This window comes from Amblyomma maculatum, chromosome 7 (assembly GCF_055883805.1).
Source record: "Amblyomma maculatum isolate TAMU_Amacu chromosome 7, ASM5588380v1, whole genome shotgun sequence".
NCBI classification, from domain to species: Eukaryota; Metazoa; Arthropoda; class Arachnida; order Ixodida; family Ixodidae; genus Amblyomma; species Amblyomma maculatum.
The window spans coordinates 137,794,475-137,816,552 of record NC_139350.1 but is presented as its reverse complement, the minus strand read 5'-3'; the positions used below and the strand labels follow the sequence as shown (position 1 = coordinate 137,816,552).

At 43.9% G+C, this 22,078-nt stretch overlaps 2 protein-coding genes across 2 annotated transcripts; one reads left to right on the top strand and one right to left on the bottom strand.

Annotated features, from left to right (window-relative positions):
* The first annotated feature begins 1,102 nt into the window (after positions 1 to 1,102).
* Positions 1,103 to 10,548, top strand: LOC146184842 (uncharacterized). Its single transcript, XM_084608634.1, has 11 exons — positions 1,103 to 1,168; positions 3,815 to 3,883; positions 5,132 to 5,448; positions 5,882 to 6,251; positions 6,641 to 6,814; positions 6,893 to 6,995; positions 7,260 to 7,343; positions 7,404 to 7,640; positions 8,143 to 8,314; positions 8,372 to 8,520; positions 10,082 to 10,548. The coding sequence occupies exons 1-11, from the start codon at positions 1,103 to 1,105 to the stop codon at positions 10,258 to 10,260; spliced, it is 1,920 nt and encodes a 639-aa protein (XP_084464760.1). The 3' UTR covers positions 10,261 to 10,548.
* Positions 10,549 to 14,751: 4,203 nt separating this feature from the next.
* Positions 14,752 to 15,659, bottom strand: LOC146184841 (uncharacterized). Its single transcript, XM_084608633.1, has 3 exons — positions 15,366 to 15,659; positions 14,978 to 15,187; positions 14,752 to 14,908 (listed from the first exon to the last, which is right to left on the bottom strand). The coding sequence occupies exons 1-3, from the start codon at positions 15,539 to 15,541 to the stop codon at positions 14,752 to 14,754; spliced, it is 543 nt and encodes a 180-aa protein (XP_084464759.1). The 5' UTR covers positions 15,542 to 15,659.
* Between the last annotated feature and the right edge of the window lie 6,419 nt (positions 15,660 to 22,078).

Sequence of the window (22,078 nt, the reverse complement as noted above, 5' to 3'; positions counted from 1 at the left end):
GTATGTCGAGTCAGTTGGCTCTCCCTCTCCTCTACGCAAACTAGGAAATTGCTGGAGGTGCTATCGCGTTCCACTCTTGCAATCTTGCGAAGCTTATAACCAACCTCCTTGTTTTCGTCAACCAAGGCGCTGGGTAAACAGTCGGTCGTCAAAGAATTTTTTTTTTTAATATGCTTGCCTTCGCAAGTGGCATGCTCTGCATTTTTCAATGCAAGTTGCAGGTTGCGAGGGCACAGTCTGCGCTGCAGTGCATTACAGTGATAAAATGCATAACAGCTCCTGTACAATGCGATAAGCGATAATCGCCCAAGCTCGCAAGCTTGAAAGTTGTGCACCACTACAAAAAAAAAAAGCATTTCAGATAGCGAGTGGCCTTTTCTGTGCTTGAAATTATTGAAGCGCGTTATCAGCTTATTTTAATTTAGGTATGGCCTGTATGATACTGCCTTCTGAACTGTTTAGCTTATTTAGCTTTATCCTTGAAGCATTGCAGATGAATCTATGTGATATTCGAAAGATAGCGGGTGCGATATAACTGGCGTGAACTAAGGGAAAGGAGGGCAGAACCTCGCTGATATTTGAGACTGCTTGTAACAAGTGTTGTAGGGCAGGTACAATATGAGAAATACTCAATTTTCTTGTTATTGGTCTCCAGAAAACCTCGAGTCGAGGATTATGCTGTGCATGAGCTACAGGCTATTTACTAACCTGTTTCTTTTTTTCTTTTTGCAGAAAGCTGGTTGCTTCCACTTCATCACGGAAGATGTGCGCTTCAAGTTTTACGTCATATTGATGAAGTAGACATTTTACTATAAAATAAGCCTGTTGTACTTTAAGCTGCTTTTCTATTTCATTGCCTCGTGGGAGCGAAAAAAAGCATGCATGCAGCATATATGCGAATATGCGAGAAAGATCCGGGAACGGACGTCCGAAATGGACGTCCATTGGCCAGACAAACATGTCCATTTGGGCGCCCATCGGACGGCCGACGGACGTCCACTGGCTGTTCGCGGACGTCCATCGGCCATCCGGAACATCCGAAACGGATGGCCATTGGCCGTCCGATGGATGTCGGTGGTTGCTTGGGATGCGACAGTCAGGTATGGATATCAAGAACCTGAAGCTTCGACCAAAGTCCATGCCAACGTTATTTCTTCCCAGCAGGAAGGTGAGTTTCCCGGCTAGTGATCGCGGGACCACTAATTGTTGAATTATAATTTTATTCACGCGCACAAGTGGAAATATAGCTATAGGATGCATTTACGTTATACACATGTCAAACTGGGTATCGCTAGCCGGAGAGGGACGTGTGGTGGTCTGATTGTCACCTATGCGGCTGTCGAGATGCATGGGCTCGATACCCTTAAATTGCTTGTAAACACATCGAGGTGGACGCCAAAAAAAGCTTCGTTTTTTTTTTTCAATGATTCTGCCGCACGTGTGCATATGATATAGTTAATAGCGAGCCTTCTGCTCACGTATACTGAACTGTTGCAACTCTAAACGGGAGTCGCAAAATGCTTCCTTCAGTTGACCTGTTCGCTTTCTCTTTTTCAACGGCACCTTTGAATATTGCGTACGTCTGATTCGAGGAACGTAATTAGAAAATCGCGTCATCTACAGCGTGTTGTTTTGATTCGCCGATGCCGCGCGCACACGGCGCGAATTTCTGCATGATTGATTCTCAACTTATCAGGCAAATACGTGATCCAAACCTAGCACCTAAATATACAGACAGTCGCTTATGCCGAATGTACGCCAAATTTAAGCAAAGCGCATGTGCTATTCTGGACGATAACGGTCGATCGCCCCACGTCGGCCGTCATTGCTTTGTAAAGTGTGCATCTACGGGCGTCGTAAACACTTACATGGACGCAGAGCTAGTGCGGAGGCCCGCCCGATGTGCCGAGCGCTCAGTGACCTACGAAATTTGCGGGTGGGCCTCAAGCAAACTACTGTATATTGTTCTATAGTGTATACATTTCTTTTTATTTTTACCTACCCTTTCCTTTCTCCCTATAGCTCACCTCTGTGATTTCCTCTTCGTCCTCGCTCTCCCTTTATTTCCGCCGCCCCAGTTCAGGTGCTTCAGATAGCAGATACCGGGGCTGGCAAACATGTTTTCGTTTCTTTTGTATAAAAATGAAATAACCACGCACTACCGTCACCATAACAGAGAATTGCATTTCGCGGCTTTGCAACAGTCATCAGATTAATTTTCGGCGGTGTACAGGCCGAAATTGGACTTTCAATTAAGCTTTTAAAATAGCTCACATTCGATGCGAGAGTACATAGTGCACTCAATTTTAAATACCAGCCCTTCTGTTTTCATGAAGCGTCTGATCCAAGAATCCCGCAAGTGAATCCAATGCAGCTCTTTCTAGCACTGCATGCATGGTTTAGTGCATATATAGTACGGCCTTGTTTATTCCCTATATGAGTAATGCATTGCAGTTACAGAATTCCGCCAGCATATGTATGTTAAAAGGCAACGTTCTCGCTAACAAAAACACAGCGTCACAATGCGCAGAAGATGAACAACTAGGCGCACCTGTGATCGAGTTTCCGTGATTTTTTTTTTCACTCAGTAATTGTATGATTTTAGATCTCATACGTTAGCAGCTGTTCATTACCATGAGCAGCCCTAGCTTCGAGATGTATTTGCATACGTCATACTTTGCTTAGGCTGATAATAACGTCTCTCCACTGATGATTAAGATGCTCCAGAGAAATTAATTGTCATATGTTGGCTGCAGGATCAGGAGCTACACATGGACAATGTGTTTCAATTAAAAGTGCAATCCAGGCATCAATCAGCTCAACTGCAATTGCTTCCTGCTTGCATACCTGCAACATGAAACGTCCAGTGTCTCTGTGATGTGCACAGCTGTTGTATAGCTTCTACTGTTAATAAGGAATGCCATTACTTGTTGCTGCTAGTATGATGTGTATGCTGGGTGTTTTAAATGATCATATGCTTTCATATATCGGGCACCATCCAGCAGCACTCTGCAACAGCTCGATTAACTACTCTTGCTGAACCTCACACCAGCCTGGTGAAAACGCCTTTTGCATGACATGTGAATTTGTCACCAACATGTTCTGTACATTCTACAACAGACTAGTATTTATGTTTTATGTGTGCTTGCTATAAACCTTGTTGCACAACTAAAGAATTTCACTATTTTGAATGCTGGTAGTGTGATGTGCATGTTGGGTGCTTTGAATGATCATATTTTTCATATTTCTTTTCAGCCGGGCAGCATCCAGCAGCTCCCTGCAACAAACCAGTTAACTTCTACTACTGCATCACACACTAGCCTGGTGAGAACTCCTTTTACATGACATATGAATTTGTCACCATGTTCGTCGCATGTACAACAGACTAGCATTTATGTTTTGTGTGTGTTTGCTGTAAATCTTGTAGCGTGACTAAAGAATGGCACAGTTTTGCATGCTGGTAGTGTGATGTGCATGTTGGGTGCTTTGAGTGATCCTATGCTTTCATATTTCTTTCCAGCCGGGCAGCATCCAGCAGCTCCCTGCAACAACCCAGTTAACTTTTACTACTGCATCACACACTAGCCTGGTGAGAACTCCTTTTACATGACATATGAATTTGTCACCATGTTCTAGCAATGAATTTGTCACCATGTTCTGCGCATGTACAACAGATTAGCATTTATGTTTTGTGTGTGCACGCTAGCTGTAAATCTTGTAGCGTGACTAAAGAATGGCACAGTTTTGCATGCTGGTAGTGTGATGTGCATGTTGGGTGCTTTGAGTGATCCTATGCTTTCATATTTCTTTCCAGCCGGGCAGCATCCAGCACCTCCCTGCAACAAACCAGTCAACTATTACTGCTGCACCTGACACTAGCCTGGTGAGAACTCTTTTTGCATGATGTGTGAACTTGTCACCAACATGTTCCTTTTTCCATAACCCAAATAACCATTTATGAGCTGTCATTTCATTTTACCACCATTCACTTTCAAGCATACAGTATTATAAGGAGATATACACTACTAAAGGCATATAGAATATGAACAGTTTTGGACTGCTTGAAGGTGATTGATGTTGCCTTCACTGTGTCCATGTTTACTAAACAACATTACAAATATTCTGTATATTGCATGTGTCTTCCTTTAGGAACCAGTGTGCAGGTGTGCATGCTCTGCTGCAAAATGCACAGTGGCAACCCAAACCACACAGGCGCTTCTCCATGCAAGCCAAAGCACAAAGGAGTGCCACTCTGTTGGTAAGTAAAAAAAAACACCAGCAAAATTAGTAGTTGCTGTGATAAACTATTCTGTTACTTCAAAGGTATCTGTTTACAAACTTTACAAACTGTTCACAAACTTTCATTTCAAAAACTATGCAAGTCTTCACAGTCTTTGCAGGTGGGCTTTGCAGCAAGCTGTAAATCATGTGACAGAGCTTGATGATTAGACGACTAAAATTATGTACACAACATAATTTTTATACCAACGGGCAATAATGTGGTATCTGAATCTCATGGACATCAAAGGTTAAATTCATTTTTAAAACTGCTTTATCAGCAGTGAGGTTAAAATATTTTACTTCGAAAATACACATTTGAAAGCCTGCAGAGTTGTCTTTCTGGCTTTGCACATTTGGAATATGCCATCGGTTGCATTTCTTATGTACCAAATGCAAACACAGATTGTGTGTTTGATGATGTAACATTCTAGGGTGATTTTGGCAACTTTATTGTGTGTAAGGACATTATTATATAATACTGTAATTTCAGGCAGCCAGCAATGAGTTTTCAAATGAACATTCTGACATTCAATATTTCAACCACAATTCTGATTAAAAAAAATTACAAACAGGGCTCACCTGTGATGTTGATGATCGTGAATTTCACAATATTGTCCTTCAATAAAAAGTGCAGTTCATTTGTTCAGTCAATTGTTTAATTATCAAAATCTATCCTAATGTCAGCCTAGCTGTAAAGCCCACCTGCACAGACCACATAGGCATATCCATCATACTTTTTGTATACACACAAGCTAGTAAACAGTAAAAAAAAGAGGCGCCCTGTACAATGTATAAATACCTGCACTACTAGATGTACTAACAATTATTCTGCATTGTGGCAGCAACGCAGGTGTACCTGGGCCTGAAGGTGCGGGTTGCAGCCATGACTCAGACTCAGCCATGTGCTCTCCAGGAGGCCACCAAAGAGCACAACGAGGCACTCTTACTGTCGCCTACACACTTCAGGTCCCAAGGAGCTTCAACACCACTGCCCACCTCAACACCTCTACCTGACCTCGAATTGGCACCCGTGTCCCCGATTGCCTCGCCATCTATGTCTCCGGAGCCCGAGGCATCATTGAACGACAGCCAGGATTACGAAAATGAAGAACAGACAGAACCACTGGACACCACATACATGCCGTCATTCAATGACAGCTTCTGCAGGTATGCAAAAGTACTTTTGCCACTTAAGCTAACAACTTTTTACAAGATCGAGTGGTCTTTCAGGCCATATACTTATCCATATGAAAGTTGGACTTCAGTTCTATATTGTGTGCTAATAAATAGGCAATTAATAGATTTCGCCATGCTTTCAGCCCAAAATCCAATGCCTTTCAGACTTTCATCCTCCATATAGTTCTCATGAGATGCAAAGGATTGTCATTTTTTTATTCTCTATGTATCTTCCCGATCAGAATCCTGAAATCAGTGAAGGCTTATCTGACACCTTGATACCATTTATTGTTGAACACACTGGCCCAAACTCAAATTTGCAAGAAAGTGGAAAATGCGCATTGTAATGTTGCATGTACGTAAGAGAGCCTAGAGGAGTGAAAACAATATGCACGAATTGTAAATTACTGCTATTTATTTGCAGTGACCAAGAACTGGATGCCGAGGCACCTGTTTATGCCGAAAAGAAATTTATCGTATTTGAAAGCTGCCTCAGAGACCTTGTGAGTGCATGCCGCAAGTGCAGCCTCATGTGCCGCTGTGTGTTTAAAGTACGAGGCACCCTACTGACAGTGGAGGGTGCATGTTCGCAAGGTCACCGCTTCAAGTGGAGGAGCCAGCCATTCTTAGGTGGCAACCCAGCTGGCAACATTCTCCTGGCTGCCAGCATCCTGTTTTCTGGGTGCCCAGTGGCAGCATCACTCCGTTGCCTGCAGTTCATAAATGTGCAGGCAATCTCACAGCGCACCTTCTACAACTACCAGCGGGGCTTCCTTTTGCCTGCTATTAATGAGGTTTGGCTCTTTGCTAATTATGTAGACTATACCGTTTGCTTGCTGCATGCTTTGAAAAGCCATTTTACACATCCCATATTGTTAGTTATGCATTAGTCTGCAAAAGCTGGCAACTGTGAATGCTACAGTGTGGAATAGGGTACAGGGTAATTTCAACAGTGATACATACTTGTAAATCTCATTAATATATGCATGTTAAGGGGACCCATTTTGGATGGAAATTTTGTGGACATGACAGGACAAGAAAGGGGACACACAAGGTCCAGTGTGCACCCTTTCTTGTCCTGTCTTGTGTGCACAAAATTTCAATCCACTATGAATCAACTAGCCCAAAATTCAATGACCCCTTTTATTTGCCATAGAAAGACTGATCACAATTTTGCATACAGCTATTTGAGCAGCAGCAGGCCCTCATGGTGGCTGACCTGAATGGTGTGAAGGTGAACCTAGCAGGCGATGGGAGGTGCGATTCACCAGGCTACAGTGCCAAATACATGACATACAGTGTGCTCGCTACGCAGCTGGGACGTATTATTCACACTGCACAAGTACAGGTCGGTGAGGTGAGTTTCTGAAACCATATCTTTCAAGCATATTCACATGAGCCAATATAAAATGCTCATTTGTGTGTCTTTGTGCAGTCTCCTGCAGTCCCAAACAGTGTGTCCATGGAAAAGCAGGGACTCATTAAGTGCCTGGATGCACTTGAACAAAAGGGGATCGTGATAAGTTCCCTAACCACAGGTACAGTTTGCTACTGTCAATCTTGGTTGTGCTGATATGAACCCATTCCAGCATCATAATATTCCCATTTGCTAGTGGTTTGGTTTTAGTGAATGGCATGAGCTAATTTTAGATGCAAATGTATACAAAGAATGGCAAGAAATAAACTGGTTTACCTTTTAACATCACCTTTTTAGTTAGTGGAAGATTCTTGGTTTTATGGGTAACATAGGAACTATTAGCCAGCATAAAGGGCATGTGGTGAGTTGCACATTACTTTTCCAGACCGGCACCCAGGCGTGAAGCGCTACTGCAGAGTCAGCAGGCCACAGATAAGACACCTGTTTGATGTTTGGCATGTTGCTAAAGGTGGGTAGTTAAGTGAAGAAAAGTGACATTTCTTATAAATGATATTTCCATACATTTTAGGCCTGAAGAAAAAGCTGTGGGCTCTCAGCAAGAAGTACCCTGTTATTGCACATTGGGTGCAGGCAATCATTAACCATCTGTATTGGATTGCTGTTGCCAGTCAAGGTAATGGGGTCCTTGGGGTCAGCACGTGGATAAGTCTGCTGAGCCACATCTGCAATATCCACGAGGGTCACGAAGGGCTGTACAAGAAGTGCTTACATGCACCCATGGGGGACAGGCACTGGATGAAGCCAAGTGAGTGATTCTCAGATACTAAAATTTCTTTTTATTTTGCAATTTTAGGATACAATCTAAAATCAAAAAATAATTTCCACTGAACACTGCATCACAAACAATAGAACTTTGTACAAATTCACTCTGAAAACTGAAGTATACAACACGCATGTAACCACAATACCCACACCAAAAGTATGCATATTTTATTATAACAATGAGCCACTATAGTCAACAATCTCCAGATCCCAAGGAGCTCCGACTCAAAATTACCTGGATATTGTAGGTAACTAATCCTGGCTGCTTGCTCTCATACCAATATAATGCAATGTGAACACCATAAAATACCACTATTATGAATTTGCTTGTTTAATGATAAAATCAGGCACTCTTGATTGGTACACTCCTAAATGTTAAGAAGTTCTTATATACACTGCATTCATGGTCTTAATGCATACCGTGAGCAGTGTTTTGAGCTGCAAAATTAATTTGTCAAGTTTCACTTCCAATTACCTTTGTGCAGAATCGGATGCCTTCAAGAGCCTAAAAGCAGTTGTGGAAGCCCCTTTGCTACTACATGACCTGCACCAGCTCTCTCCAGAGGCTCAAACATTCTCACTGGAGTCCTTCAACAGCGTGCTGATACATTTTGCTCCCAAAGCAAATGCTTTTTCACCAGATATGATGCAAGCAAGGTACTTATAGCCTTAAGAGGTAGTATGCAAGCATATCATTCCCTTTAACTATTTCAGGACCCGGCTCGCTGTACTGCACTTCAATGAGAATGCTAGCCGAGAACAAGCTGAAACCAAGGAAGGAGAGAAACAGTGGAAGGTGAAGTCCTCGAAAGCAAGAAAGGGGCACTTCACTGTCTGCCGCGTGAAAGAGCAGCCCACTTATGGTAAGTAGACAACAGGTGACAGCAAAGCAAAACTTAATTTTTACTAAGAACATGCAATGTAGGAAACAGTTTCAGCCAGGACACAATTTTGGGACACTCAATAAATATATTGGTTGAAAGAAGCTGTTTTTGCTCCATAAATAGAGCCCTGGGCTTCTAGATTCAGACATTGTGGCTAGTGCAAAAGGAATATACACAAAGAAAAAGAGCCAACAGGACATTAACTAGACTTGCAACTAAAATTTACTACATAAAGAGGAAGTATTTATGCACACCTTTTTTTCTTCCTTCTCATTTTTCTTGTGCCGCTGCTCTGTCTTCAGTTGCAGTCACACCAAGAGGTGGTATTGAAGCCACCAAAAACACCATGTTAAAAAATCACGAAAAGAACTAAACCTGATAAGGGCCAAAATGCAAAACAAATGATGCCTAACAAGAGAAAGGTAAACACAAGATATTAGATTCCAAAGAAATAGAAAAAGGAAAGGCGTCAACCATGAGCAAGTCACTATGGCATTGAAGAAAGCTTCCAAAGGGCAAGGTAGAGTTTGCTAACATACTAGACCACGGAGTACAAGTGTTAGGAGCATGAAAACCATGGAACACCAAACAGAACCGCCACTAAAACTTATAGCTAGAAGAGCATTTGTGATAAGAACGAGAGTAAAAAGGAGGGAGCGACAAAACCTATGTTTTACCCTTCTACAAGAGTAACAAATGTAAATAAAGATACAGGAAAACACTCACGTAAGTACTCAGGAGCAGGCCAAAAGGCAGATGAGATGAACATGACTGCTTATGAAGAAAGTTTTTTGTGTCCTTAAGGTTAGCCTCTTATAGACTTCTGTCACGAGGCTCTTGGCTACGGAAACAAACATTTATCCTGTAGATAATTTCTCAGCCGTGCCACCTAATGCCCAGAATTGTGAGTGCAACAGTGCTCAGAGCATCATAAATGCATTTCGGCATAATGCTTCTTTTGACTAACCTCAAATGGGTCGACTTTACGGTGAAATTTCCTTTCCAGAATGGGGCCGGTACATCCAGTACAGCTGTCACTCATAAGAAATATGCACATTCGTAAAAGATCCTTATCATTGGCTTAAAGAGCCACAGCTGTGTTAGATTTTTTTTTTACTACAATGCTTCTGGTGGCTCCATTAGCACCTCTCAATGAGACTGCAAGTACAGGCGGTGGCAGCAGAATACAAGAAAAGAGGAGAATGAAGAGAAAAATCTGCATAAATACCTTCTTCCTCCAGAAAGTCTAGGGTGTGACCTGTAATCTCTTCTTGTTTTGTTTTTTTTTTGCACTAGCCCCAATGTCTGATTCCAATAACCAACTAGCCCAATTAGAAACCTTGGCTGAGCTTCTAGGCAGGTAATAGAACCAGGCTTCAATGGATTACTCGCAGGTGAAAATGTTCACATAATTGGTTGTGATAAGGAACAAAAATGTTGGTCGTTAGCATTGAACTTCGAGCCCTTTTACATTAATAGGGGGACATGGAAATAAAATAGAAATGCATATCAATGCTGAAGTGCACTTATCTCCTTGCAGATTATGTCGATGCCTTGCTGCAGAGCTCTGTGGCACGGTGTAAGAATTACACCTATAAAGAGAGTTTTGACAGCTATGAAAGCCTACCATCCAACCATATGTCAAGCAGCTCTGAGAGACCGACAAAAGAAGACCTCATCAATGAGCACCAGAGTCGCTTCAAAGGCCCCCGAAGCTGAATGTAATTTCAGTTTTATAGCACCCCTGACATTTTCTGACATTGAGAACATCAGAGGAGGAAACTGCCGCCTTTAGTCCACCACAATGTGGTACCGAAAAAAAACATCCTTCAAATGCTCTTGATGCTCTGCCAAAAATGCTCTGCAAGACAATGCGTTGCTGCCGTTCCCGACCGCTCTTCCCGCCCACGCACTTGAAGCTATTCATTCATGCCGGCGGTGGCACTTCGCAAAGTGTTTAGGCCACATAATCTCGTGTTCCCTTTAGCAGTGGACCGTAGTGTACACCAGCATACCTGCCAACCCGACCTTTTTGAAGTTTGTTAACCCTGGCTGACTGGGGGGGGGGGGGGGGGGGGGGCTTTCCAACATCATTTTCTTTTTTAAATTCCGAAGTTATACATTTTTGTGACAAGAATGCCTGTGCTTTTACAACCGTAAGCACCAGGCTTGTCTAGTTATCCGGTGCTTGCTCATATCCCCGGCATATGTATTCAATGTGATGTAAACCTCGATGCCATCCTTGCTACCATGATCACAGATATGCGTGGTTCAGAACCGGAAATTCTACCCCTTCTTTGATCGCAAGAAGAACTGAAATTTTGGAGTGCACAGCTTTTAAAAACACTTGAAAGTGCTGTCCAGGCTTTGAGCAGCCATGAAGCTGCTATATGAGTAACACTTGCTGTTGGGCTAGTTGGTTCAAATCTTGCATTCACTGCATTGGAAAAAGTTTCTTAAGGCAGACAGCCAGATTGGAACAAGCAGACTACCCTCCTAAGCTGTTGGCCTCTGTTGCTGAAGGTATGCTGAATAAGTCAAAAAGACCTTTAGCTGAAAGACAACAGATGCGCAGAAAGAATTTGGTTGTTCTGCCATACAAGCACCAAATTTCCCACAACCTGAGAAAAATTGGAAAAAAAGTTGGTGTAGAAGTAGTTTTCAGTGCCCCTGAGCGTTTAGCACGTCTCTGCAATCATGTAAATAAACCTAAAAACGTAAGGAACATTTGCACCACTCGCCACCAGCAGCCCTTTGTTCAGTGTTCTAAGTCGGTTATTTATTCCATTCCTCTGTCTTGCGGCAAAAAGTACATTGGTCAGACGGGTCGTTGCTTAAACGAGAGATTGAAAGAACAAAAATACAGTGTAACCGTTAAAAAGTTGTGCCATCTGGGCATTCACTGTAGGGACTGTGAACATGCGGAATCAAGATGCTTACCAGACTTCGAAAAAACTTCAGTGATAGGGAGACATGTCGATAAGCTAACACGTGAGATTATGGAAGCTGCCAGCATTCAAAGGATGATCAGTGCATAAGCATGCCTTCAATTCTACTGTCAGAAAAAGAAGTAGCCTTTCTCTCAAGATAGTGTAGATTTTAACAGAGTTCGAAAACTTTCATCTCTTTTTGGTTGTGTTTTTAGTCGTTTGTCATTGGTGATCATTTTTGGCCGTGTTTTTTGTTGGGCTTTTATCCTGTTATCGTCATGCTCACAGTCCTGTCAATGTTTATTTCTAACATTCAAACCTGTTTACCTCTTTTCAATGCGGTTAGTGCCATGTTCACATTCTTGTTTGTAGAAACATTGTTGGGGTTTTTGCTTTTAAATGTTCATCTCTTTTTCTGGTTATCGGCACTGGAGATGCATAACTTTCATGCAGCAGAAATTATTTATCAGAGCTTATCCCTCATAACATTTTTTTTTGTTGTCTTTGGCCAATTCTTTCTTCCAGAAAGGATTTTTAGCAGTGTTTTGCTCCCTGTATTGATCACGTATTCTGATAGGCACCGCTTAAATACGGGTCACCTTCTTTTTTTTGAAAATAAAAGTTGTCAGTTCAGCGCTCCGTCCTGTCTACCTGCATTCTCTTGTGTTGCGTCCTGTTCCGCGCTGTGTTCACAAATATGGCTGCTATATGGCTGCGAAACACAAGAGTCGCATTGCATTAGACACAGCAGCTGGCCACAGAAAAAGAAAAGAAGGCAAGGCTAGTCCGAAAGCCCGAGCCCGAAATCAAAAGGCTAGCAAAAGTGGCTGCCATACAGTGGCATTAATACTTCAATAAGTCCGTGAACAGCTATCGAGTTTTAGATGAGGTATTGTGCCCCCAAGGATACATGGTGAAAGTCACTGCAACAATACGGCTGCTGATAGTGATTTCACAGATGGTTCGCAGTGTGCTTTTGTGCTGGCAAAAGATACCATTAGGGAGGTGTTCTGTTAGTATAATTCGAATAATTTCTCGTAAACAGAAAGTACCTTAAGCAAAATTGGGGCAACATTAGCGAAACCCTCAGACCTTTTATACCTTTTGTACCTTTTATACAAAAGTCAGAAGAGTTGGCAGGCATGCAGCTGTACTACAAGCGATCAAGGCTGAAGTAATAAAAAGGGGACAGCATTGAGAACCACAAAACTGATGGCTGCATCACTACAAAGGGGAAAAGTGACACCAAAACTGCAAATAGGGATTATGAAAGGAAACCAGGAATGAATATGAACACCAGACAAAAAAGAGGATGCAAAACCTCTCCATGGGTGACCAGGTGCTCGTGTAACAGAGCAAACTGACTGAGCTATCAGAAGTATTCAGGCCTCAGCTTCTAGAAATTACAAAGAGGGAAGGCAATAGCATTACAGCACTACTGCCAGCAGAGATAATGATAAAGGGGATCCTGGTAAGCTGGACTAAATTGTACCAAAACATGTATGACACATCAAAAAGCCTCTGGGGTCAACAGTGATCTGCCTCTGAAGGCAATCTTGCCCAGGAAACAAGTGGACTGTCGGCAGATTGAGCAGAAAACATTCAAAGAGAGACTGCCACACAGCCCCGTGTAACGAAGTGACAGAGCAGAAATAGAGTTGGCAGTCGAGGAAGGATACTAGGGTGTGACAGCCAGAAGAGGCAGCTTGTACACGGGCGGCAGTCAAGGTAGCAGCAAGAATAAATCGTTTTGAAAGCCTTCAGTTATGTGCCTACACTGAGAATGCAGCTACAAAGTTCCAGCTGCTCCCACTCAGACCCACTGCTGTGGTTCAGTGGTTAGAGCGCTTGGCTACTGAGCTGGAGTGCCCAGTAACTGTCTTACTTCTCAGTGAACTCTTCAACCATGCAGGAAGGGAGGAGGGAAAGATAGAGTGTAGGACTGAAAAAAATGTTAACCAGCTCGGGATCTTAAATATGCACTGACATTGAACAGCACACAGGCCGTTGTTTTAACTCCTTCAAAATATGGCTACCGTGCTGCAGTGTCCACCTTTTGATGGAGGTAAAAATAAAAGGCACCAGTGTGCTGTGCAATGTCAGTGCACATTTAAGATCCTGAGCTGGTTAAAATTTTTCCCGCAGCCCTACACTCCATTTTCCCCTCGCATCTTCCTCCCTTCTCGCATAGTTGAAGAGTTCACTGAAAAGTAAGACAATTACTGTGTCTTTCATTGCAATCAAAACCCATTTTCTCACACAGAGATGAGAATATATGTAAAGACAACCAACAGCCACTGACATCACAGAAAGAATAAGGTAATTTTTATTTGGTATTGAGCAATGGAAATAGTATGGTAATCATGGAGATAATTACAAAGTAGACAAAAAAAACACATACCAGTTAAATGTTACTTTTCTTCTACTACTTTCTAATTATCTCCATTGCTACGTTACTGCTTGCCATTGATAAACAACAAATAATATTCCCCTATGTTCACATGGTGTCAATGACTGTTGGTCCCCTTCGTATGTATCTCTAACGAGCCCCTCTTTTCTCCTGCATTTACTATCAGAAATCACAAGAGTTGTGTACAGCAAGTGCCCCCCAGCTGCACCAGACTACAAATAAAGTGAAATTTTCCAGTTACGCATAACAAGTAAAAGATAAATACTTGCTTGGCCCTGTTTCTAGACTAAATTTCTTACTCGTAGGGAATGTCGGCTTTGGGACGATCCATCACAGAAGGAGTAAGTGGTTAATCAAATCCCGCAGTTGATAGCAAAAGATGTTGCTGCTCCTCAACTGCCTTGGTAACTGCGGTGAAGAGAGACAAATTTATAAGCATCCACACCTGTTTGCGAAACGAGTAGTACCTATTCTGTGACACGGTATGAAGGAGCACTGAACAAGGGTAAATGGGGTACGCATCAGTTCGCAGGTCGAGCCAACGTTTTGACAAGTGGACTTGTGGCCCAGACGAAGATCGAAACGTTGGCTCGAACTGCGAACTGAAGCATATCTTCTTCCTCTCGTTCTACCTCTATTCTGTGACAGTCACACAATGTATTGTGACACTTTAAGAAATTAAACTCTTGTACATCTATGCTTTAAAAAAAAAAAAACACTGAATGCCAGTTTATGAAGAAAATCTGAATTTTTCGTTCTTGGGGCATCATAAAGATAAAAGGCGCCAACATGTACCGCTATATGCTGGACGCCGTGCACATGTGATGAAATCTGCATGCTAACACACAGAAAACCGATAATCACCTAGAATTAAAGAGGAGGGTGCCTGAAGCCTACATAGCTGGCAGACGGGAACTGGCGTCTAATGCGTGCAACGACGCATGCTGGCAGCACCACTCGGTTTCCTCTTCCGAGTTTTCCCCAGATCCACTGCGTAAACAGCCGGTAGGCGAGGTAGCGGTTCCGTCTGAAATAACAAGTGTTACATCCGAACGTGAAAGCGCGCTTCTGTCGCGTGACGCTTCTGCGCTACTACCTGTTCAAATCGTCGTCCTCCTCAACTTCGACGCCGTCGACGAACTCCATATACACAGCATTGAGTATCTGTGCATTGCAGCACATACTAACGAATGTGGCATTAGCTGTTATACAGCCGTTTGCCTGTTCTTGTACTGCCTCTGGCACGCCACGACAGCAGACTCGCTCTTCCTGCGTTGGCATCTCCTCGCAGCGGCCGCAACTGCACCTGCGTATGCACAATAAAGGAAGGCTATGGATCGTGTTTGCTCTGTCCAATCTTCCACCGTGCAGACTTGCAGATATTAAATGATAGTTCAAGATGACAGTTGCATGAACTGCTATCAGGCTTGGCCCGCGAAATAACAAATTACGGTGGAGGATATAATCATGCATCTGTCACTCACCACGGGATGCCGTCGTCTCCGCCGCTGTCCGAAGACTCCGGTGAGCCCGCCGACGAGTCGCTGCTGTCATCGTCGCTGTCGTCGCCGCCGTTCACCCGGTACGGGGTGAATTTATAGGGCTCGATGCCCATGGCAGCGGTAATCGCGAGCAATCGCGCTTCTAGATCAGGATCCATTGTAGGTGTAGTGGTTGTAGATGAGAAGGAAAGGCAACGACGGACGAAAAGCGAAAGGCGAAAGGAAATCGGCTCCGCATGGGCTTCGGCCGCCGCTGCTTCCCCACTCCCGGCGACAACCGGAAGTTGGCATTGAAACGTCATCAGATGACGCTTCATGGGCGGGGCCATGGCGGGGCGCAGCCCTCTAGATGCTTTCTTTATTTTTGTTTGGTGTCTCGGAGTGTTGAGTTGAGGGGAGAGAGGAGGATCGCTATTTTTAATCGCTGATATCTCCGCTGTTAATATAGCTAGCTAAAAAATTCTTGCGATAGGTTGATTAGTGAGGGAATACCTATCGCTCGTCTGCTTTGCTAAACACCGTTTTACGCGTTGCTTGGTCCCTTTAAGTTTGTTTTGCGCTTCGGAGAGCCCTGAACGGGTACCCATTTTATGTGCGCATTTTCTAGTTTTATTGAATAGCTTTTCATGGGCCCGTTAACTTGCACTGACATCGTGTAGTGTATAGATTGAAGTGGCGCGTTATATATTACGTTAATGAAAAGAGACTAGGCTCTAGAATTTGCCTAAGAATGCGTACTAAAAGCTTCCGATAGACGGCAGGCTAAACAAACATACCAAGGCATGCCTCAAAAAGCAAGATCGTTCTGTCGAGCGCTCTCGCCAATGAAGCTTTGTGTGTGCACTGGCGATGAACATGTGGTAAGAGCTGTTGAAGTAATAGCTTAATAAGTGTGGTTTAACAGCGCTAAACAGACACAGTCCAAGAAAGAAAGGAGACACACCAACCAGCGCTTGGTCTGTGTCTGTTTTGCACTGTTTAATCACTATTATTAAGCAACACCGACTGGCCCAATCTGCAGTTTTTCTGAAGTAATACCTTCGTTTTGAGAGAACTATACAAAAGCTGCTTACATTGTAGCAAACATTTCGAACAACCTGTTTTCAAAGACAAATTTCTAATTTTTATTAACCAGCTAGCTAATTAGTATTTAATAAAGAACAAAAAGTGGAGCACGAAAAATATGCGGCAGGTGAGGCTACTGGACCTTCAGCAGTCGTCGGTTGGTTTCACTTGGGCCAAATCACTCAGTGCATGCAAAACACTTCTACGCATTTTATTTTAAAGGGACAGAACACTGCAATTTAATGCTCGAACTTTTTCCGCCGCAATGAAAAGATTGATGTCTAAAATTTTCGATTCCATAACGGTTTGGGTAGAAACGCTGTATAAACTTTTTACCGAGAATTTTTCGATCAGTGCATGCGCCCGTTTTTATGTAGTCCGATGCTGGAAACCATGAGCAGTGACCGCGATGACAACTGGTGGCCGACAAAAGAGGCGTACCGAAACAAACCTAAATTTCACTCGCCGGATAGCAATCAGACATTTTTAGCTAGAGTAGAGTCCTTTTCAGTTTTACACTCAATGCTGTTATGGCACATTAACGCACGCCTCGTCGACGAAAGTTTTAGTGGGCACTATCATCGCTTCATTCACGGAATTCCAATCACTGTGGCGCCATCTAGTCGCAACAACTTAAAAGCATGCCAACGCCCTGTACCATCGGGCAGTACTCCCGACCTGCAGCAACAGGGCGCTGCGCCCTGGTCTAAGCAACTGGGGCAAATGGGAGGTGCTAGTCCCGACGTTGCGGTACGCCGTTGCCATTCGCTGTGTGTAATCGACAGGCGGCCGCAACATTCTGGGATCATACAAAAAGGGTCACAATTTCCAGTAGTCATTTGTACATCTGTGTAGCTCGTTAGCCAGCGAGCAAGAAAAGCATATTTAATCGCGATGCCATTTCACTCATGCTGCCTACCTTGCGTAGCCAAAAATAGGCGCCAAGAAGTATGTTTATACTCTAAGAGTATACTCTAGTTTTATTCGAATGTACGGTACATAATAATTTCAAATTTTGGCGACCTCTAAATCTGAGCTCAAAACGCGAAGCTTGGGATGAAAGCGGATACATTTGTACTCTATGACCAGGTCATTCAGAAAGATACAGTTGCACCGATTTTGCCAGTATAACGATTTCGTAAAGTCATACTGCGCATTGCTGTGCTCACCAAATCAGCTATTTCGGACATCTTAGGTGTAGGTAATCACGGCGGCTACTGAGCGGCAGCCCCCCTCCCTTCGCGCTTTCAATTGGACTGGATTCACTGATGGCTCGTCTCAATTTGGCCTGAAGGCGTAGTTAAAATTCTAGGAGGTGATTTAGACCACTCATAATCGATAAGGTGAAAATCTTCAGGACTAGTTCTACGTTAGTGTTTATTTGACAGAACTCCACAGATCACACAGGGGAGGAGGGCGAGTTTTACGATGCGAGATACGAGGTCAGTAGCTCCACTAGGCGGTGATGGCGTGCACTCTGCGCCACTTGGTCTTCAGAGCTGCAGGCAGATGGACATGCTCTTTCCTGAACAGAAAAGATCTTGATCCGGAGAGTAGGGTGAAGGCGTCGTCTTAACTCGTTCGCTAACTGCCACTTCCAGATTTCAGACACCCTCCCATACCTTGCGTCGATGCACAATGGCGCCCGTTGCCATGGAGAGGCAGGAACGCTCGACAAGAAGACTTAAAAGAGTTTTCACGTGTCTAGCATGACGAAGTTGTTCAGCGCGCGCGGCTAGGGATGGAAGGGGTTGGCGTTCGAATTCCGGCGGAGGGCGATTTTGCTTAATAGTTAAATAAGCGGACATCTGCGGACGCCATTCACGAGCCGATAAAGGCTTCCGCCCTATAATGCAAGGGGTAATAAAACTACCTCGTACATACAAAGACAATCGAGGTGGGTTTTTCTACTGCAAATAATTATTGGGTTATTGAACTCGCCACCACTGAATCGTCAAGCATCATTTTTATTCCTCTGCTCCCTACGACCTGCACCTGCATTCAGCATCACAATTAAAAATCTGTATGCTGTGGTGGGCGAACACAAAGCATTTATTAGACACCCCTAAATTCGTATTAAATCCTCAAAAACATTTTTGCCAGCCATGAGTTTCAACAAATTTGCAGCGAGTAAGGTTCCCTCCCTAGACGTAGTTATCGCAAGATGTACGTACTTGCTCAAACTGATTATTGCCGACAGGCTTTCGAGCCATATTACTTCAGTGCCAACATAAAAGTGCGTGCTCGAGCAGGAAACGAGTTTAGGGCATGCCATTCTGGGAGAAGATAGCGAAATGGCTGTTAATTGCCGGTTTTCAGAAAGTGCGACGCAGCAGTAAATCAATTTTGATGCGGTTTCAGGTGTCGCGTCCCTGCATTCGACAGCAGAATAAGCTATGGTTGGATACTGAAGCGCAAGCTTCACTACGGCATGTGAAGCCAAGGCTAACCAGGCGGGCTTTTGACGAGCTTGATTTTGACGGCTTGATTTTTGACGAGCCAGATGTCGCAGTGTGCCTAAATAGCTTAACCATGGTACAACTTATGGTCTTCCAGCACTTTACATTTGCCCTTTAACGGCAGATACAGCATCACATGTTCCCCCTTGCTATTGACGGCGTCCTCAAAGCCACAGTCTCGGCATATTAACCGCTGGGAATCCATGTCTGCCCATTTGTAAACCTAATCCTAACCTATGCGAACCATACAAAACGACGGTTTAGCTTCGCGTAACTTTGTTTAGCGGGGTTAAGCTCAGCCTTTCTTTCTAGACATAGGGTCTGCTTTGTATTAAACAAAAGCAAATTTCGGGTACCATAAATCTCTGCCTTAACGTCATGACAAATAGCCGCTTGCGCCGATTAATCAGTTCGGAAGCACCGCACATGGCCACTATGCGATGCTTCCGAACTGATAAATCGTCAGAAGCGCGCCGTTTGCAGCGGCAAACCAGCTTTGAAAGTTTGAACATCGAATCCCCATCTATGTTTGCAACGACGTGTCAGAGGCTGATGGAGTTCCGGAGGCCACCGTTGCAAGTGCCGTAGAATGCTTTTCCCGGCATGTTTTTTTTACGCAGCATCTCTGATCTGTAGTACAGCGATGGCTTTTCAGCCGGATGAGCCCAATAAGGTATCGCATGAAATCTTTCATGGTCTCAAGCAGCGAAAATGAAGCAACTGAGGGGCTAGTTATAACGGATGTGAAGAAAGCCAGTAATCGCTGAAATGTAGGAAACAAGAGTTTTCCTTCTTTTTTATCTTGTGGGTTTCATGAATGACTACAAGTCAAGAAACACCTCATGTCGCGTGCATTGCTCTAGCAGCTGACCTACGACATTTTAATTCCATTCTTATACGCTCTAGGGTGTTTACTATGCATGCAACCTAACTTTGACAACGTCATTAGCGCTGTCCTTGACCACAACAGGCGGCACAGAGTCGTTCTTTTTTACCGCGCGTACCCCGAGTCGCGTGACTCAATGATGAGGAAGACATCTTTGTGAACCGTCTTATGGTTTGTACGGCATCGACTGGCATCACTGCATGTACTATCGATAAACTATATTGCATTGAACAATATGTAATTGAGAATCTCGATTCAATGCACTTCTCATGAAAGGCAAGAATCGGTAAATAAATGAAACGCCAAGAGGTATGATATCACTACATTTCTGGCTACTGAATCTCGTGGCCGAATGCCGCTCGTGTATATCTACAATTTACATATGGGCGATAACATTTTATTTCGCGTGTGTATAGTTGACGCCATTAGGCGACGTTTCGTTGCTTATGTGACCGTTGTGCAGCTGGTTTCCGAAACACATCTTTTGTAACGAAAAGCCGCCAGTGTCTCACAGTTACAACCTGCCAAGATGCGTATACGGAAACGCAAGCTGCGACACACACGCTCAATATATGCTATGTATAATAGTGGTGGCGTCCATGCTAGCTCACAATTAAGACCATACGCTGTCGCATTGACACAGGAATAGACATCAGGCATCCTTCAAATTATTTTACTCGCACCAACGGCGAATTTCTGTACACTGTGTCGGTCTCTACAGATTAAGCTATATCTATGAAGCTAGCGCTTCCGGAGCGTGCAAAGTGGAATATAACAGTACTCAACTTAGATGAGCGTTGGCCCCACAGGAAGCAAACTAATTGCAATCTCAGAGCCGCAGTGAACTTTCAACATGTGTAATTCGCACTGATCGAACTATTTAAATCAGCCTGTCGATGTCTTTACTTCCTAAATAAGGTTTAATGGCAGTTACTATTCCTTCACTTGCTTCTAATATGCCGCAGTGAAGAGCTACGTGACGCGTTCCCTGGCCGTTGGCAGCAAAACGGATGAAGCTGGCATGACGCACTAACTCGACTTTTGGCCACCGAGGTGGTGGTGCATTGCCTTGCTTCTTATGCCGGGCGCTGGATGTCACTACGTGAGGAGCGTCGGTTGCGCTCGGCCTGGTAGTGCAAGGTGCCGCTGTAAACTTCTCGTCACGACTACTTATGATGGTGCCCAGTTGACTTTTGTATTATGAATATTTTTCTATTTTCTATTCATAAGTTTTGTGAATAAATGTCTCCTTGACGTAAGCTGCCGTCGATCTCTATTCTTAACTTCTTGATCACCTTTCCTAAGCGACTGGTGTCTCGATGCTTCTCGCGGAGATTTTGTAATCATTGCTTCATTTGAAGAGGAACTGCTTTTGAAACACGATATCGCGACGTGAAAGCGAGCCACAAGAAATATTTACTCTGAAATATACATTTTCGAGCACTATGCGGCTACCGCCATGTCCCCCTTTGACTCCTGCTGGAGATCTGTGCCTCTCCTAATCTGAAAAAAAAAAAAAATTGTCACCGCCTATTTTGTTCAGGTTTAGAAGCACGGTTGTCAATCATCTGGCAACATTGAAAAGCTAGCTAGCATATTTTGTTTAGCCAGACAGATACTCAGGCGCAGCCAGATTGCTCGCAACTCGTGGAATTTTGCTCATGTTTGCTCCTTCGATGACGTCTGGGTGCAGTCTAGTGAGTGAGACGCATGGCGCCGAAGGGCCTAGTGACTGTACGTCAAGCGGTGTGTAGAAGCCGCAACGCACGCCGGATTCCCCCAACACTCAACATGAGAAGAATCAGTTTGGTTGCCACGATTTCCGGTTCCGGCGTTTCCTCCAATCAGTAGACTCGAGGCCAGGGAGATAGCGACACTTTCGGCAACCATGCAAACTCGGAATACGGACCAGAAGCAGACGCAGTAAAGCAGGAATAAGAGAAGTTTCAAACCAACGCTTTCGCCTCATCGCAATTTAGTTGTCCAAAGTGCCACACAAATGTTTGCACCCACGATGGTGTTTCATACGCTGTGTATACCGCATGCAGGAAAAACAAAGCGGCAGGCAACAAAAGGCCACACACGCCAAAAAAAGCGTTTTTCTGAAATTTACACCTCCAAGCAAATCTCCGTGCACTAGAAGAGGTCATGCTAGTTTCTGTACTTCAAATTCGAAACCGCTTAGAGTTTCAGTTCTCCCTGACAGCAGTGCTCGACGTAGCGTATAATAATTTTGGAGTTAATCCAAAGTGATCGGAATATCAGAAGGACGGCTCATTGGGCGA

Coding starts and splice junctions, on each gene's coding strand:
- LOC146184841 (XM_084608633.1), bottom strand. CDS start 15,541: ATGGATCCTGATCTAGAAGCGCGATTGCTCGCGATTACCGCTGCCATG. Junction 15,188..15,365: donor GGAGACGACGGCATCCCGTG/GTGAGTGACAGA, acceptor GTGCATACGCAG/GTGCAGTTGCGGCCGCTGCG. Junction 14,909..14,977: donor GAGGACGACGATTTGAACAG/GTAGTAGCGCAG, acceptor TTGTTATTTCAG/ACGGAACCGCTACCTCGCCT.
- LOC146184842 (XM_084608634.1), top strand. CDS start 1,103: ATGGATATCAAGAACCTGAAGCTTCGACCAAAGTCCATGCCAACGTTA. Junction 5,449..5,881: donor TTCAATGACAGCTTCTGCAG/GTATGCAAAAGT, acceptor ATTTATTTGCAG/TGACCAAGAACTGGATGCCG. Junction 8,315..8,371: donor CCAGATATGATGCAAGCAAG/GTACTTATAGCC, acceptor TAACTATTTCAG/GACCCGGCTCGCTGTACTGC.